The sequence below is a fragment of the Conger conger genome, chromosome 14, assembly GCF_963514075.1.
Source record: "Conger conger chromosome 14, fConCon1.1, whole genome shotgun sequence".
NCBI classification, from domain to species: Eukaryota; Metazoa; Chordata; class Actinopteri; order Anguilliformes; family Congridae; genus Conger; species Conger conger.
The window spans coordinates 5,235,824-5,249,628 of record NC_083773.1 but is presented as its reverse complement, the minus strand read 5'-3'; the positions used below and the strand labels follow the sequence as shown (position 1 = coordinate 5,249,628).

The 13,805-nt window shown below is 48.3% G+C and overlaps 1 protein-coding gene across 1 annotated transcript in view; it reads left to right on the top strand.

Moving 5' to 3' along the window:
• The window catches only part of LOC133110334 (potassium voltage-gated channel subfamily D member 3-like), a 103,897-nt gene extending 94,664 nt beyond the window's left edge, over window positions 1-9,233 (top strand). Inside the window, exons 5-8 of the mRNA XM_061220350.1 lie at window positions 2,814-2,848; window positions 5,196-5,288; window positions 7,569-7,822; window positions 9,053-9,233. Of these exons, the coding sequence (XP_061076334.1) occupies window positions 2,814-2,848; window positions 5,196-5,288; window positions 7,569-7,822; window positions 9,053-9,233 (563 nt within the window). The remainder of the gene's footprint in view (window positions 1-2,813; window positions 2,849-5,195; window positions 5,289-7,568; window positions 7,823-9,052) is intronic.
• Window positions 9,234-13,805: the final 4,572 nt, after the last annotated feature.

Genomic DNA, 13,805 nt, shown 5'->3' with positions numbered 1-13,805 from the left:
GCTAGCACTGCTAACGGTAAGCACACAGCAAGCGTAATGGGCTGCTAAATGAGCTAGCACTGCTAACGGTAAGCACACAGCCAGCGCAATGGGCTGCTAAATGAGCTAGCACTGCTAACGGTAAGCACACAGCAAGCAGAATGTGCAGCTAAACAAGCTAGCACTGCTAATGGTGAGCACACAGCAAGCGCAACAGGCTGCTAAATGAGCTAGCACTGCTAACAGTAAGCACACAGCAAGCGGAATGCGCTGCTAAACAAGCTAGCACTGCAAACGGTAAGCAGACAGTGCATGAACACAAACATGTATACAAGCACACAAATGTGTTTGCACACAAGGACCCTCGTGCACAAACACTCATAGAGAAGACGCACACATGGTTTACATGCACAAATACACAAACGTTATACCCCCCCCAACACAACCACACAGCCATATACACACACACAGTAGCCATGAAAAGATATTTACGTACACACACACGCACTCACACACACACAGTAGCCATGAAAAGATATTTACGTACACACACACGCACTCACACACACACACTGCAGCAATGTTCCCCACTCCCCATATGTACCGCGACGCGTTGAATGAGGTCTAGAAACCTTGAACAGTTAAATCAATAGAAGCGCTCGCCTCCCGGTACAGCAGAAGAGGCATGTTTTAATCACACTGTGGAACAAAACACTCCTCCAACCTCTGCTGCGAACACACTGCTATCCAGCCACGTAGCGTAATAACCACCTCTCACCTCTGTGCCCGGGAGAGCTATGGAAACAACAGGGGGGGTCTACCACTGTCTGAATCTGACTCAGTAATTCCGTCCACGGACCCTAAAGAACAGGCAGTGCGGGGCGGGGGTAAGAGATTTATAAACGGGGCCGTTATAGCAGGCGCGGGGCCACAGACTGTGGCTCTCGCTGTAGGTGGCTGTTGTCGGGGCCGCACTGATTGACAGCGCTACGGAAAGATGGGCTTCACAGGTGCCGACTGCAGAAGGAGGTTTTCTGCGGCCGCTCTCTCGGTGAAGACCGCAAGCGCAGGGCCCACGTGCCCTCACCGTGCAATTTAATGCAAAAAGCAGAATGTATTTGCTTGGCCAGTCCGGGGGCAGCACCAGTGTAGAATCATGGTTGGGATGCCAAGGTTGCGGGTTCTAATCCTAGGCGGGGGGAATAGCCCGTGAGAGAAGTTCTTAACCTTCACTAAAATATCCAGCCACATGTTAGGTGAGGAATGCAGTCTGTGTACAGGGAGCCGCTCTGGATAAGAGCGTCTGCTAAATGTCTACATTGTATAATGTTAGCCTTTCTTACAGGGCCACTTCCAAGTCTATACCAAGTCTATATAGCACACTTACAAGTGTATACGTGTAGCAAGCAGCACACCTCTCACTGTATACTTGTAGTGAACAGCACACCTCTCAGTATACTTGTAGTAGACAGCACACCTCCGTATACTTGTAGTAGACAGCACACCTCTCAGTATACTTGTAGTAGGTAGCACACCTCTCAGTATACTTGTAGTAGGTAGCATACCTCTCTGTATACTTGTAATAAACAGCACACCTCTCTGTATACTTGTAATAAACAGCACACCTCTCTGTATACTTGTAGTAAACAGCACACCTCTCTCTGTATACTTGTAGTAAACAGCACACCTCTCTCTGTATACTTGTAATAAACAGCACACCTCTCTCTGTATACTTGTAATAAACAGCACACCTCTCTGTATACTTGTAGTAAACAGCACACCTCTCTCTGTATACTTGTAGTAAACAGCACACCTCTCTCTGTATACTTGTAATAAACAGCACACCTCTCTGTATACTTGTAATAAACAGCACACCTCTCTGTATACTTGTAGTAAACAGCACACCTCTCTCTGTATACATGTAATAAGCAGCACACCTTCCTCACTATACTTATAGTCGGCAGCACAGTGGGTAATGCAGCAGCACTGACATTAAGGCATGAATCGGCTGCGTTGTTCTGTGGGGCTGCGGGTGAATTTATACATCAGAGGGGAGGTGAGCGCAGGTCTTTGTGCTCCCAGCGGGACGGACGGTAAAGCGCCGGCAGTTGGCTCCAGTCGGGCTTTTTCATTGTTATCAATTCCAGGGAAAAAAAGCGCCCGAACACCCTTCTTGCAACTAACAGACAACTTAATCAATTAAACGGACCGCAGATTCGGCCCAGAGTCAGAGAAAGGGCCGCCATCGTTTCAGCACATCAATGGGAAAGGGCCCGCCGGCATCCAGGAGTCCCGCCTCTTCATTCACTCCGCCGTTTGATGCTGTTCTCTGGACTAAACAGAGATAATCTATTAAAATAGGACGAAGTAAACATCACATCAATTCCCTGCCCCAGCGACCGCTCTGGCGGGACTTTCACAGGAGACAGCAGTCGGCAACACGCCTCAGAGTTTTCAGCAGCGGTTATCTCCAGCAGACAGGTCCGGGAGAATCGCGGGCGATTCGTTGTCACCGTGCAGTGTGGGAATTGTAGTCGTGGAGAAAGACACCACCTGCACAGCCTCTTCATTGTCACAGTGCAGTGTGGGAACTGTAGTCATGGAGAGAGGCTCTCCCGGAGACATCGATCTTCACCCCTGGCCCTTGTGGGCTGCAGGGTCGGCTGGTTTTAATTTTCTCCTTAATAGTTCAGAGAAACCAGGTGAGGCGAGTTACCTGTGTGTTCAACTGTTTTAACTGATCCAACTACATGCCGAGTAACAACAAAAAACCAGCACACCCTGCAGCTCTCCAGGACCAGGAGTGAAGATGAGTGCTCGATAAGCTCCCTTAGAAATCCCATATAAAGCTGCAAGCACAGGCTGGGGAGTTCATGATGAGACCTGTGGACCCGTCTGTAACTTGGTAAACGGTTGGCGCCTTTATATAGCGTCTTTATCCAAACCGCTGCACAATTGATGCTTCTCATTCACCCATTCGTACACACACTCACCACCAACGGAGATTGGCTACCATGCAAGGTACCAACCAGCTCGTCAGGAGCATTTGAGGGTTAGGTGTCTTGCTCAGGGACACCTCGACACACCCAGTGCGGGATCGAACCGGCAACCCTCCCGACTGCCAGACGAGCGCTCTTACCGCCTGAGCCAATGTCGCCCACTTCTCAGCCGTGAGCCATTTCTTACCCTCTCTGGATGAAGTCTGGATGCTTTAATTTCTAATAAGAAAACAACACAGCGCTCAATTTTATCTCAGAGCACAATGCACAATCACTTCTGTCACAAACACGCATTCCGCTTTGCAGATCGCCTTGGAACACTGGAATCACGTGATTGATTAATTATAGCACGGTGCAGAGGAGACCTTTTAAGAGCCGATTTTTTCCTTTCAAATGCTTCAGCACTTTGTGTTTGAGAGAACCTGAGTGACGGGAGTCTCGATTGCACTTAAGGAACAATTTAATCAAAACATCGGGCTGCGTTCCTCAGGGCTTGATTACGCCACCTTTCAATTAAACATGAAACCTGAATTCCACCCAAAATGAAGTCATTGTGGCTCGAATAGGCTTCATTTGCAGGGGCCACACTCCTCCGCAAAATCTAGAATTAAAGTGGCAAGAATAAAATATCTCAACGGGAGCAGTATCAAACACTGGCATACTTCACTAGCAGGAAATGCAGTGTAGTGTCCATACTACACTAGCAGGAAGAGCAGTGTAGGGTGTATACCTCACTAGCAGGAAGTGCAGGGTAGTGTCCATACTTCACTAGCAGGCAGAGCAGTGTAGGGTGCATACTTCACTAGCAGGCAGAGCAGTGTAGGGTGTATACTTCACTAGCAGGAAGAGCAGTGTAGGGTGTATACTTCACTAGCAGGAAGAGCAGTGTAGGGTGCATACTTCACTAGCAGGAAGAGCAGTGTAGGGTGTATACTTCACTAGCAGGAAGAGCAGTGTAGGGTGTATACTTCACTAGCAGGAAGAGCAGTGTAGGGTGTATACTTCACTAGCAGGCAGAGCAGTGTAGGGTGTATACTTCACTAGCAGGAAGTGCAGGGTAGTGTCCATACTTCACTAGCAGGAAGAGCAGTGTAGGGTGTATACTTAACTGGCATAGGCAGAGAGAGGGATCTTTAAGAGAGTAGTGTGATACCGTGCTCACCAGTGGATGAGATCAGACTGGATGAAATCCAATCCTAAGCATAGAATAGTGACCCATTTATTAAGCCAAATGAGGAAATTAGACTTATTACATGCAAAACCAAGCAGCAAAAGAGTAAAACTGTTTCAACCTCTATTTTTGTCTTAATCTCTTCCTTTTAACCCCAAATACAGCCAGAATCTGCATGCAACAATGAGCAGGCACAAGGATCACAGCCAGAGAACATATGAGCAGGAATGATAATGAGTATAAACAACCCAGCATACGCATCAACTCTGTGGTTTTAACATGTGTGTGTGCATGTATGTTTGTGTCTGTGCGTGTTTGTGTGTGTGTGTGTGTGTGTGTATCTCTGTGTGTGTATGTGTGTGTGTGTGGGTGTTGTGCCTGTGTGTGTGTGTGTGCGTGTGTGTATCTGTGTGTGTGTATGTGTGCGTGTGTGGGTCTGTGTGTGTGTGTGTGTGTGTGTGTGCGTGTGTGTATCTGTGTGTGTGTGACGTGTGTATCTGTGTGTGTGTGTGTGTGTATCTGTGTGTGTGTGTGTGTCTGTGTCTGTGTCTGTGTGTGTGTGTGTGTGTGTGTGTGTCTGTGTGTGTGTGTGTGTGTGTCTGTGTGTGTCTGTGTGTGCGTGTCTGTGTGTGTGTGTGTGTGTGTGTCTGTGTGTGTGTGTGTGTGTGTGTGTGTCTGTGTGTGTGTCTGTGTGTGTGTGTCTGTGTGTGTGTGTCTGTGTGTGTGTGTGTGTCTGTGTGTGTGTGTGTGTGTGTGTCTGTGTGTGTGTGTGTGTCTGTGTGTGTGTGTGTCTGTGTGTCTGTGTGTGTGTGTGTGTGTGTCTGTGTGTGTGTGTGTGTGTGTCTGTGTGTGCGTGTGCGTGTATCTGTGTGTGTGTGTGTGTGTGTGTGTGTGTGTCTGTGTCTGTGTGTGTGTGTGTCTGTGTGTGTGTGTGTGTGTGTCTGTGTGTGCGCGTGTGTGTCTGTGTCTGTGTGTCTGTGTGTGTGTGTGTGTGTGTCTGTGTGTGTGTGTGTGTGTGTGTGTGCGCGTGTCTGCATCTGATCCAGGGCACAGATGGTGACGATCATCAGGCGAATAAGAGCAGATCTCTACTGGAGAGCCAACACCACCACCTACTGCACTGTCTGGAGAAAACCACGGTGAGTCAGCCTCTCTGCTGCTCCAGCCAATTCATGGGCGTTCAGGAGAGAGACGCATCTCCTCAGAGCTCATTAACACAGACGTATCATCTCCGTGAGATGTGGGGGGCGGCCTGTAGCGTACTGGTTAAGGTACATGACTGGGAGCCGCAACGTCGACGGTTCAAATCCCGGTCTAGACACAATAAGGTCCGCACAGCCGTTGGGCCCTTGAGCAAGGCCCGTAACTGCTCCTAATAACTAGGATGGGTCAAATGCAGAGGACACATTACTCCACGGGGTTCAATAAAGGTATATTGTATTATTATTATTTAATGATCAGTTACTTATACGGCTTCACTAATATCCGTCATCAAATTTCCAAGGAATCAAAATGGCGCTCATCTCTCTCTTCCCCAAGTTGTGAAAACCGTGAAAAAAGATGCATCTGCATATTTTTGTAATGAGTGGAGTATTTATCCACCATAAGTGATACATTACCCCAGTAGAATGCACGCTAATTCACTGCAGGTCTGAATAAATTAATTTCACAGAGTGGAAATGGAGAGTGTTAAAGATGACGGGGGGAAGAGGCTGCCGTGATGTGTAATTAATGATGGTGACTTTACATAAAAGCTGTACTCCAGCTGCACTTTGTCAGGCTGAAACCATCCACAGCCGTGCCAGGGAATATTCTGGATCTCACTCAAAACCGATTAGGTCTTCGCTGTCACCTGAAATACTCGACTCATTAATCTGACATTGCGCAGGAAACCTTTTCGTCTACCGGACATGGAAAGGCCTGGAAATGTGACTTCCCTGATTAGACCAGCTCAGACCAGCTCCATACTCAAACATGGTAAATGTAACTTCCCTGATTAGACCAGCTCAGACCAGCTCCATACTCAAACATGGTTTGGCCAGCTAAAACTATGTTTTGAAACAGCTCGAAGATGGTATTTCAAGCTTGTCATAGCTGGATTTCAGGGTTTCCCTTTACGAGAAGGAAAATGTCCAAATAACTCAGGGATAGGGAGTACAATATTAATATCAACATTGGGGCAGCCTGTTGCCTAGTGGCTAAGGTACATGACTGGGACCTGGAAGGTTGGTGGTTCAAGCCCCGGTGTAGCCACAATCTGAACAGCTGTTGATCAAGGCCCTTAAACCTGCACTGCTACAGGGAGATTGGCCCCTGCTTAGTCTAATCAACTGTAAGTCACTTTGGATAAAAGTGTCAGCTAAATAACAAATAAGTAACATAGTGCTTTTATTTAAAGTCACAGTGAAACAGAAGTTAGAGCATCACTTTCTGTGATATGAAGTATACGTGAGCAAACCAGAACTTTCAGGGAGAATTTCTGAAGTGCGGGAAGCCATTTTCACAGATGTGAAATGAGGACAGGGAAGAAGGCACGCTGCTGAGTGAAAGGATATGGATTGTAGGTGACATTTGATCGATATACACTGGTACACGATGACAAAATTGTAATCGTTTAAACAGGAAGTGGATGGGGAAAATGAGTTAAACATTTGTTTGGAATATATGCTTTGAGACATGTTTGTGTGGTGATGAAGAATTTACTAAATTGAGGGGAAATGGTGCGTGGGTGTGCTGATTTTTGTTGTTACTCAGCGGTTAATTGTTCAATTACAGTAATATCACCTTACCTGGTGTCTTGGGTCTGAATCGGTTGCTGCAGTTAAGGTGAATAACAAAAACCACAGCTCTCCAGGACCAGGGGCAAAAGAAATCAAAGTACATTTTTTCCTCAACTTAGTCAGTTCTTTATAACCATACGAACATGTCTTAAAGCACATTTTCAATAAAATTAATAAAACTGTAGCTCTTAAAATGTACAATAGGTACACTTTTTGTGTGAAAAAATTGTTACAAGACCATTGTAAATCCCTTCCTATCATTGAAAAAGGCTCACTGACATGTTGACTCACCCTCTGCCTGTGTTTATAGCCCTTAAATTCAGGTTTCAAAATATGCAGTTGATGGGCCGGCACTCATCGAAAAGCTGTACAATAATTCAAGCTCATTGGTTGAAAATTGGTTCTAATTGCCACAGCCGATGGCGTTTCAACGTCGCGTTCTCAGAGAAGGGGGAGGGGGATAAACAGTGTTGTGGTTTGAGGGTGTTTGTTGCTCCGATCCCTCTCGACTGTGAGAAGTCCGAAATTACCAATCGTACCTTTAAGTAATCAGCCGCGTGCTGCTTCAGCACCCCGGTGATGGCCTGGGACAGAGAGAGAACCCGCTAAGGTTTGGGCTCGGCCCCTGCCTCCCCGCAGGCCCACGAGTTTGTGGACGAGCAGATGTACGAGCAGAACAGCCTGGAGGGGGCGCTGCAGCAGCACTACCACTCCCGCAGCCCCTCCCTGTCCAGCCCCGGGGCCACGCTGGGCACCTGCTGCTCCCACCGCGGGGGCAAGAAGAGCACCCACCTGCCCAACTCCAGCGCCGCCCCGCCGCCCCACCAGCACAGCCTGCAGGAGCTGAGCACCATCCACGGCCAGGCCGGGGCCCACATCACCCGCAGTACCAGGTCAGTGCCACCGGGGGGCAGTGTCACCCGCAGTAACAGGCCAGCCCCACTGGGGGGCAGTGTCACCCGCAGTACCAGGTCAGTGCCACCGGGGGGCAGTGTCACCCGCAGTAACAGGCTAGTGCCACCGGGGGGCAGTGTCACCCGCAGTAACAGGCCAGCGCCACCGGGGGGCAGTGTCACCCGCAGTAACAGGCTAGTGCCACCGGGGGGCAGTGTCACCCGCAGTAACAGGCTAGTGCCACCGGGGGGCACTGTGTCATTAGCAGTAACAGGCCAGCGCCACCGGGGGGCAGTGTCACCCGCAGTAACAGGCCAGCGCCACCGGGGGGCAGTGTCACCCGCAGTACCAGGTCAGTGCCACCGGGGGGCAGTGTCACCCGCAGTAACAGGCCAGTGCCACCGGGGGGCAGTGTCACCCGCAGTAACAGGCCAGCGCCACCGGGGGGCAGTGTCACCCGCAGTACCAGGTCAGTGCCACCAGGGGGCAGCAGAGCGCAGACAGATATACTGCAGTGCACATCAGTCAGCTCAGCTCGTCCTGCAATGAGAACTTAATGAAGCATCAAACTTCATTTCCTTATGCTGCCTTAGCTTCTCCTCGGGCCAGCAGGATCCGCTGACACACTGCAGCCGAGTGTAGCACAGGCGCACGCACACGCTGGTCTGTTATGTGGTCCGATTTAATTCACAACAACTTTTCACAACTTTTTATAGACTACAGGTTTCAGTCAAGATTCAAACCTCATTCCACCCATGGGACCTTTCCGCGCACTTAAACAGGGCCGTGACAGGCTTCCTTGAATAGCTTTTAAAAACACAGGCATTCTTTGCCAGCTACTTTCACACAGAGAACCCAGAACAGCTGTTTTTACTTAAATCCATGTTCCAGATTAGGGTGGGTTCCAGGTTTTACTCAGTGCAGTTATCCAGCTAACTCAGTAATCCAGCTTTGTGGGCTTTACTCAGTGCGGTTATCCAGCTAACTCAGTAACCCTGCTTTGTGGGTTTCACTCAGTGCAGTTATCCAGCTAACTCAGTAATCCTGCTTTGCGGGTTTTACTCAGTGCAGTTATCCAGCTAACCCAGTAATCCATCTTTGTGGGCTTTACTCAGTGCAGTTATCCAGCTAACTCAGTAATCCTGCTTTGTGGGTTTTACTCAGTGCAGTTATCTGGCTAACTCAGTACTCCTGAGTGCAGTGCTGATAATAACTCCACCCTCTTTCAGCCGCTCCAGCCTCAACATGAAGCCGGACAACGGGGCCCGTCTGAACTGCAGGGGGGGGCAGATCACCACGGCGATAATCACCATGCCCGCCCCCCCAGCCCCCGCCCCCGAGAGCGACGGCCAGCGGCTCCCCCGCCCCGCCCCCCCCTGCTCCAACGTCGTCAAGGTGTCCGCTCTGTGAGGGCGTTAGCGACGGACAGCGAGAGTGCGTCGGCCTGGGCGCAGTTACCCTGGGAGAACAGCAGGGGGAGCTGTGGGGAGAAGCAGTGGGCTGCAGCCGTTTCGGAGAGGCCTGGCCATCTCCAGGGAGATGGAGGAGGGGAAACTCCCCTTCCAGTGGTGAGGGAGGAGAAGGGAGGGGGGGGGTATTTCAGCAACAAGGGGGGTGGAGGGGGCAGAGAGGAGCTCCAGCCCTGAGCTTCGTGGAATCGGGAGTGAACTTTAACGGGCCAGTTACATTTCACTGAACACGCAAGAAACTTGCAGTACAAGTTACAGTTTGTCAAGTACCTTTCAAGAAGTTCATTTCGGACTGCGAGGAGTTTCAACAGCGACATAAACTAAATTAAAAAAAAGAATCAATGGTGTACTTTTATGTGATTTATCATTTTACTTTTCAAAGCAAAAAGCAGGTAGACGACGCTGCCACTGTGTAGCTCCTGTTCCGGCCGCCATTTTGTTCCGTGTTGTGCATATGATCAGCCTATTTACCTTGATAGACAAACAAAAGAAGCATAATTTGTCAAACCTTTTTTCTGTATATTCTTTTATTTCGCTCAAATTTTAAATGTTCTAAACAAGGTAGGCATGTGAGTGATGGGAGAAATTGTCATAAGAGTTTGTGCGTACCTTATGTTTGTATGAATGAGAACGATAGTTGTTTTTTCAGGTCCAGTCTGAAGGTCGGTAAACAGAGACTTGCCGCCGCTCGTGGTAGGGTCCTGGAGTATATTTTTATTCTAATATCTGAACAGAAAACCTGTATTTAAGCACAAACTGTGCCACCTGCCCCAGCTTCTCGACAATGCTCATTTGACCTCCAGCAAGACCTTCTCTGCTCATCCCTCTTCAGTGTACAGTAGGAAATGGGCTTCAGGAATACCGACCAGGATTTCTGTCATTTACAGTACGAAAAAGTCTAAAAAAAAAAACACAAACAGAGACCTGATGCCTTTTTGCGAAGTTAAAGACGTAGATCTGGGCTCTGACCTCCTCGGACATATCTGGGAAGAAATCTGAAGAAATCAGAAATATTTTGTTTGGGAGTACAGAGTTCATAGATATTTTGTAATATTGGCTATCTTAAGGCAGACTTCTTCACCTCTCTCTCTCTCTCATGTAGCTCTATGCGGCCCTTATGTCTTAAAGCCTCCGCTAACTGTTCCTTTCCTGTCCTTGTTTTCAGACGGTTGTGTGTTTTTAATTGTCTGTTGTGTGCTACATGTAATTAGGCTTTGTGGGCATTATTTTATGTATTTCTTTGCCCCACTAGCAAGTTGATCTCATTTGCCCTCCGAAGTGCTTGATCAGAGCAGTTGTGGCCATTTTGAACCCATGAAGATCCCGGTGAACATAGACGCCCCCTTCTTCTGCACCAGGACTCCGGAGTCGCCCCCCAGACACTGTGATGACCACGTCAGCGGAGTCTAAGTCCGCTTGTTCATGAGCATATTCACGTATGAAAAGGGGCGGTTCACCCCAAAGATGGAGGTGTGTTTCCACTTACCCGGAATGGTATCTGTCCATCCCGATAGTTTCGCTGAAATCTGACAAAACCGATCACGTCTGCCTGTCAAGTTGCACAGTACTTTTGTAGATGTACTGTAGATGTACAGTTTTTTGATGAAACTGCAGAAAATTCAGCATTTTTTGAATGTATATTTTTTGGCACTTTGAAGCCGTGCAAAGACGGACTCGTGAGGTTTGGTTTAGTCAGGGCGAGCTGCAGAAAACACATCACACTTCATTGAAACTGTCTGGGGGGGGGGGGGGGGGCAAGGGGGGACAGATACTACTCCAGGTAATGCACACGCTTCCTCAACTCCTCCTCCAGTGGGCGGGGCTAGGAGCGAGCAAAGGAAGCGATTGGGCAGAGCCCCTTGTGTTTATGGCCGGGACTTCCTGGTTGGGCTGTGATTGACAGAGTTCTTAACCAATGGTTGACCTTGCTTTTCTATCACAGAAGAAAATTCCAATTCAACCCTCTGATTGGACGTAAGAAGGGAGGGGGGGCTTGTCTTGCTTAGAATGCTCCTGGACATTGCTTCATCACCTGCCACACTGCAAACACCAAATATTAGTCAATCTCAGCTAGCATTTTAGTCTTATATTTAGACTTATACTCTTATTTATATTCAATCTTTGCTACATAAGGGAAGAGAAACAAACTAAAGTAACTTACAACATTGCCACTGAGGTGAGACAGTTTGACTCAATTCAAGCTGGGGTAAGAAAACTTCACTTGTCAAGCAAACAGATTTAAAGGGGAAAGAAATATGATTTTAAGTCTCATTACAAGACTAAAACATTTAAGACAGGCCTGTTTTGCCCTTTTTTATGAGTCTGTGTACCTGCATCAACCTGGGAGAGGTGTTTGGATCCAGGAGCGTGTAAGCAGTGTTGTGGAAGAACAGATCTGTGTGTGTGACTCAGATCATAGACAGGGGTTAGCAGCGGAGCTCCTTCACCAGTCTCAAAATGTGCCAAAATGCAGGGGTGCGTACCCTCACCTGTGCCACCCCAAAAGCAGGTGTGCACACCTTCACCTGTCCCAGGCCAAAACACAGGTGTGTGTACCTTCACCTGTCCCAGGCCAAAACACAGGTGTGTGTACCTTCACCTGTGCCAAGCCAAAACACAGGTGTTTGTACCTTCACCTGTCCCAGGCCAAAACACAGGTGTGTGTACCTTCACCTGTGCCAAGCCAAAACACAGGTGTGTGTATCTTCACCTGTGCCACGCCAAAACACAGATGTGTGTACCTTCACCTGTGCCAGGCCAAAACACAGGTGTGTGTACCCTCTCCTATCTCACCCCAAGACACAGGGGTGCGTACCTTCACCTGTCTCACCCCAAAACACAGGGGTGTTTGTACCTTCACCTGTCTCACCCCAAAACACAGGGGTTGCATACCTTCCCCTGCCCCATGCCAAAACACAGGTGTGTGTACCTTCGCCTGTGCCAAGCCAAAACACAGGTGTTTGTACCCTCACCTGCCCCATGCCAAAACACCGGTGTGCATACCTTCACCTGTCCCACCTTAAAACTTAAAATGGAGGAGACCCCAGGGGTGTGACATCATCATAGAGAGTTGTGCAGTGTTGCCATGGTCACCGGGGTGCAGGTGGTAAGAGACAGTGGAGGGAAGGGGGCCCTTCACATGCGTGTGGATTATTTGTGTTGTTTTACATAGGAACCATGGAGGAAAACGTGTAATGTGTGTATCCCTGTTTTACCCCACTCCCGGGGACTTTGCGTTTATCTCTGGCTCTCTGCTGTGTGTGCTCCGTCAGATGTCGTGTATCAGTTTGGACTTTGTCTTTGTGTCTCACTGACTGTGAAGAGACTGAAATCTGCATCTGCCACAAATACAGCCTTGTGGGATTTATTCTTCCAACAACCGTCTCTGCCTCTCTCTGAGTGTGCGTGTGTGTGTGTGTATGTCCGTGTGCACGTGCGTGTGTGTGTGTGTGTGGGTGTGCATGTCCGTGTGCACGTGTGTGTGTGTGTGTGTGTGTGTGTGTGTGTGGATGTGTGTGTGCCCCTGCACATGTATGTATGCGGATGTGTGTGTGTGTGTGAGCGCAAGTTTGTGTGCATGTTCATGTATATGTGTGTGTGCGCATTTGTGTGTGTGGATGTGTGTGTGTGGGTGTGTGTGTGCAAGCATGTTTGTGTGTGCACGGGTGTGTGTGTGAGCGCGAGTTTGTGTGCATGTTCATGTGTGTGTGTGGATGTGTGTGCACATGCGCATGTGTGTGTGCGAATGTGTGGGTGTGTGTGTGCAAGCATGTTTGTGTGTGCACGAGTGTGTGTGTGAGCGCCAGTTTGTGTGCATGTTCATGTGTGCGTGTGCAAATGTGTGTATGTGTGCGCGAGTGTGTGTGCGCTGTGTGTGTGCGAGTGTGTTTTGGTTTCCCACCAACACATTAATAATAGACCTTGTTTACAAATTTGTATTCATTTTGATGGGAATTGTTTTGACAATAAAAGGCCTGCTAATAAAAGCGAGTTTCTATAGATTCAACCCCATTCTGAGGAATCTGACAACATAAATTTCATCAGGAAAAAATAACCTCAAGCACTCTTGGCATCAAAGCTTGCATTGTTAAAATGAAGAACGTGAACTATTAACAGAATGTAATGCAGTTTTAATGGACATAAGGGATGTGTATGGGTTAATAGAAAACTAAAAGTTATATACCATAGACCGTTTACTGGTTCTGTTGGGTTCCATCTGATTGATATTTATGGTGATAGTTCTACAATATTTCATAAAACATTGTGCAGACAGATTCTTTGAATACAGATTTGTTTTTACACACCATTTACTTTAATGGCATCTGTTCTCCACCATGTCTGCCCCCGCAACTCCCACTCAATCCTCCTACCGCCCATACGAAGAGTCTATCAGAAACTATTTGGTAATGAAAGCAAATGAGACATGAAATTAGGGGGTGTTAAATGGACAAGTGAAGTCTGCCCGCGACAGAGCCTTCAGGCAGGTATACCACAATGCACTGCTCTCAGCTGT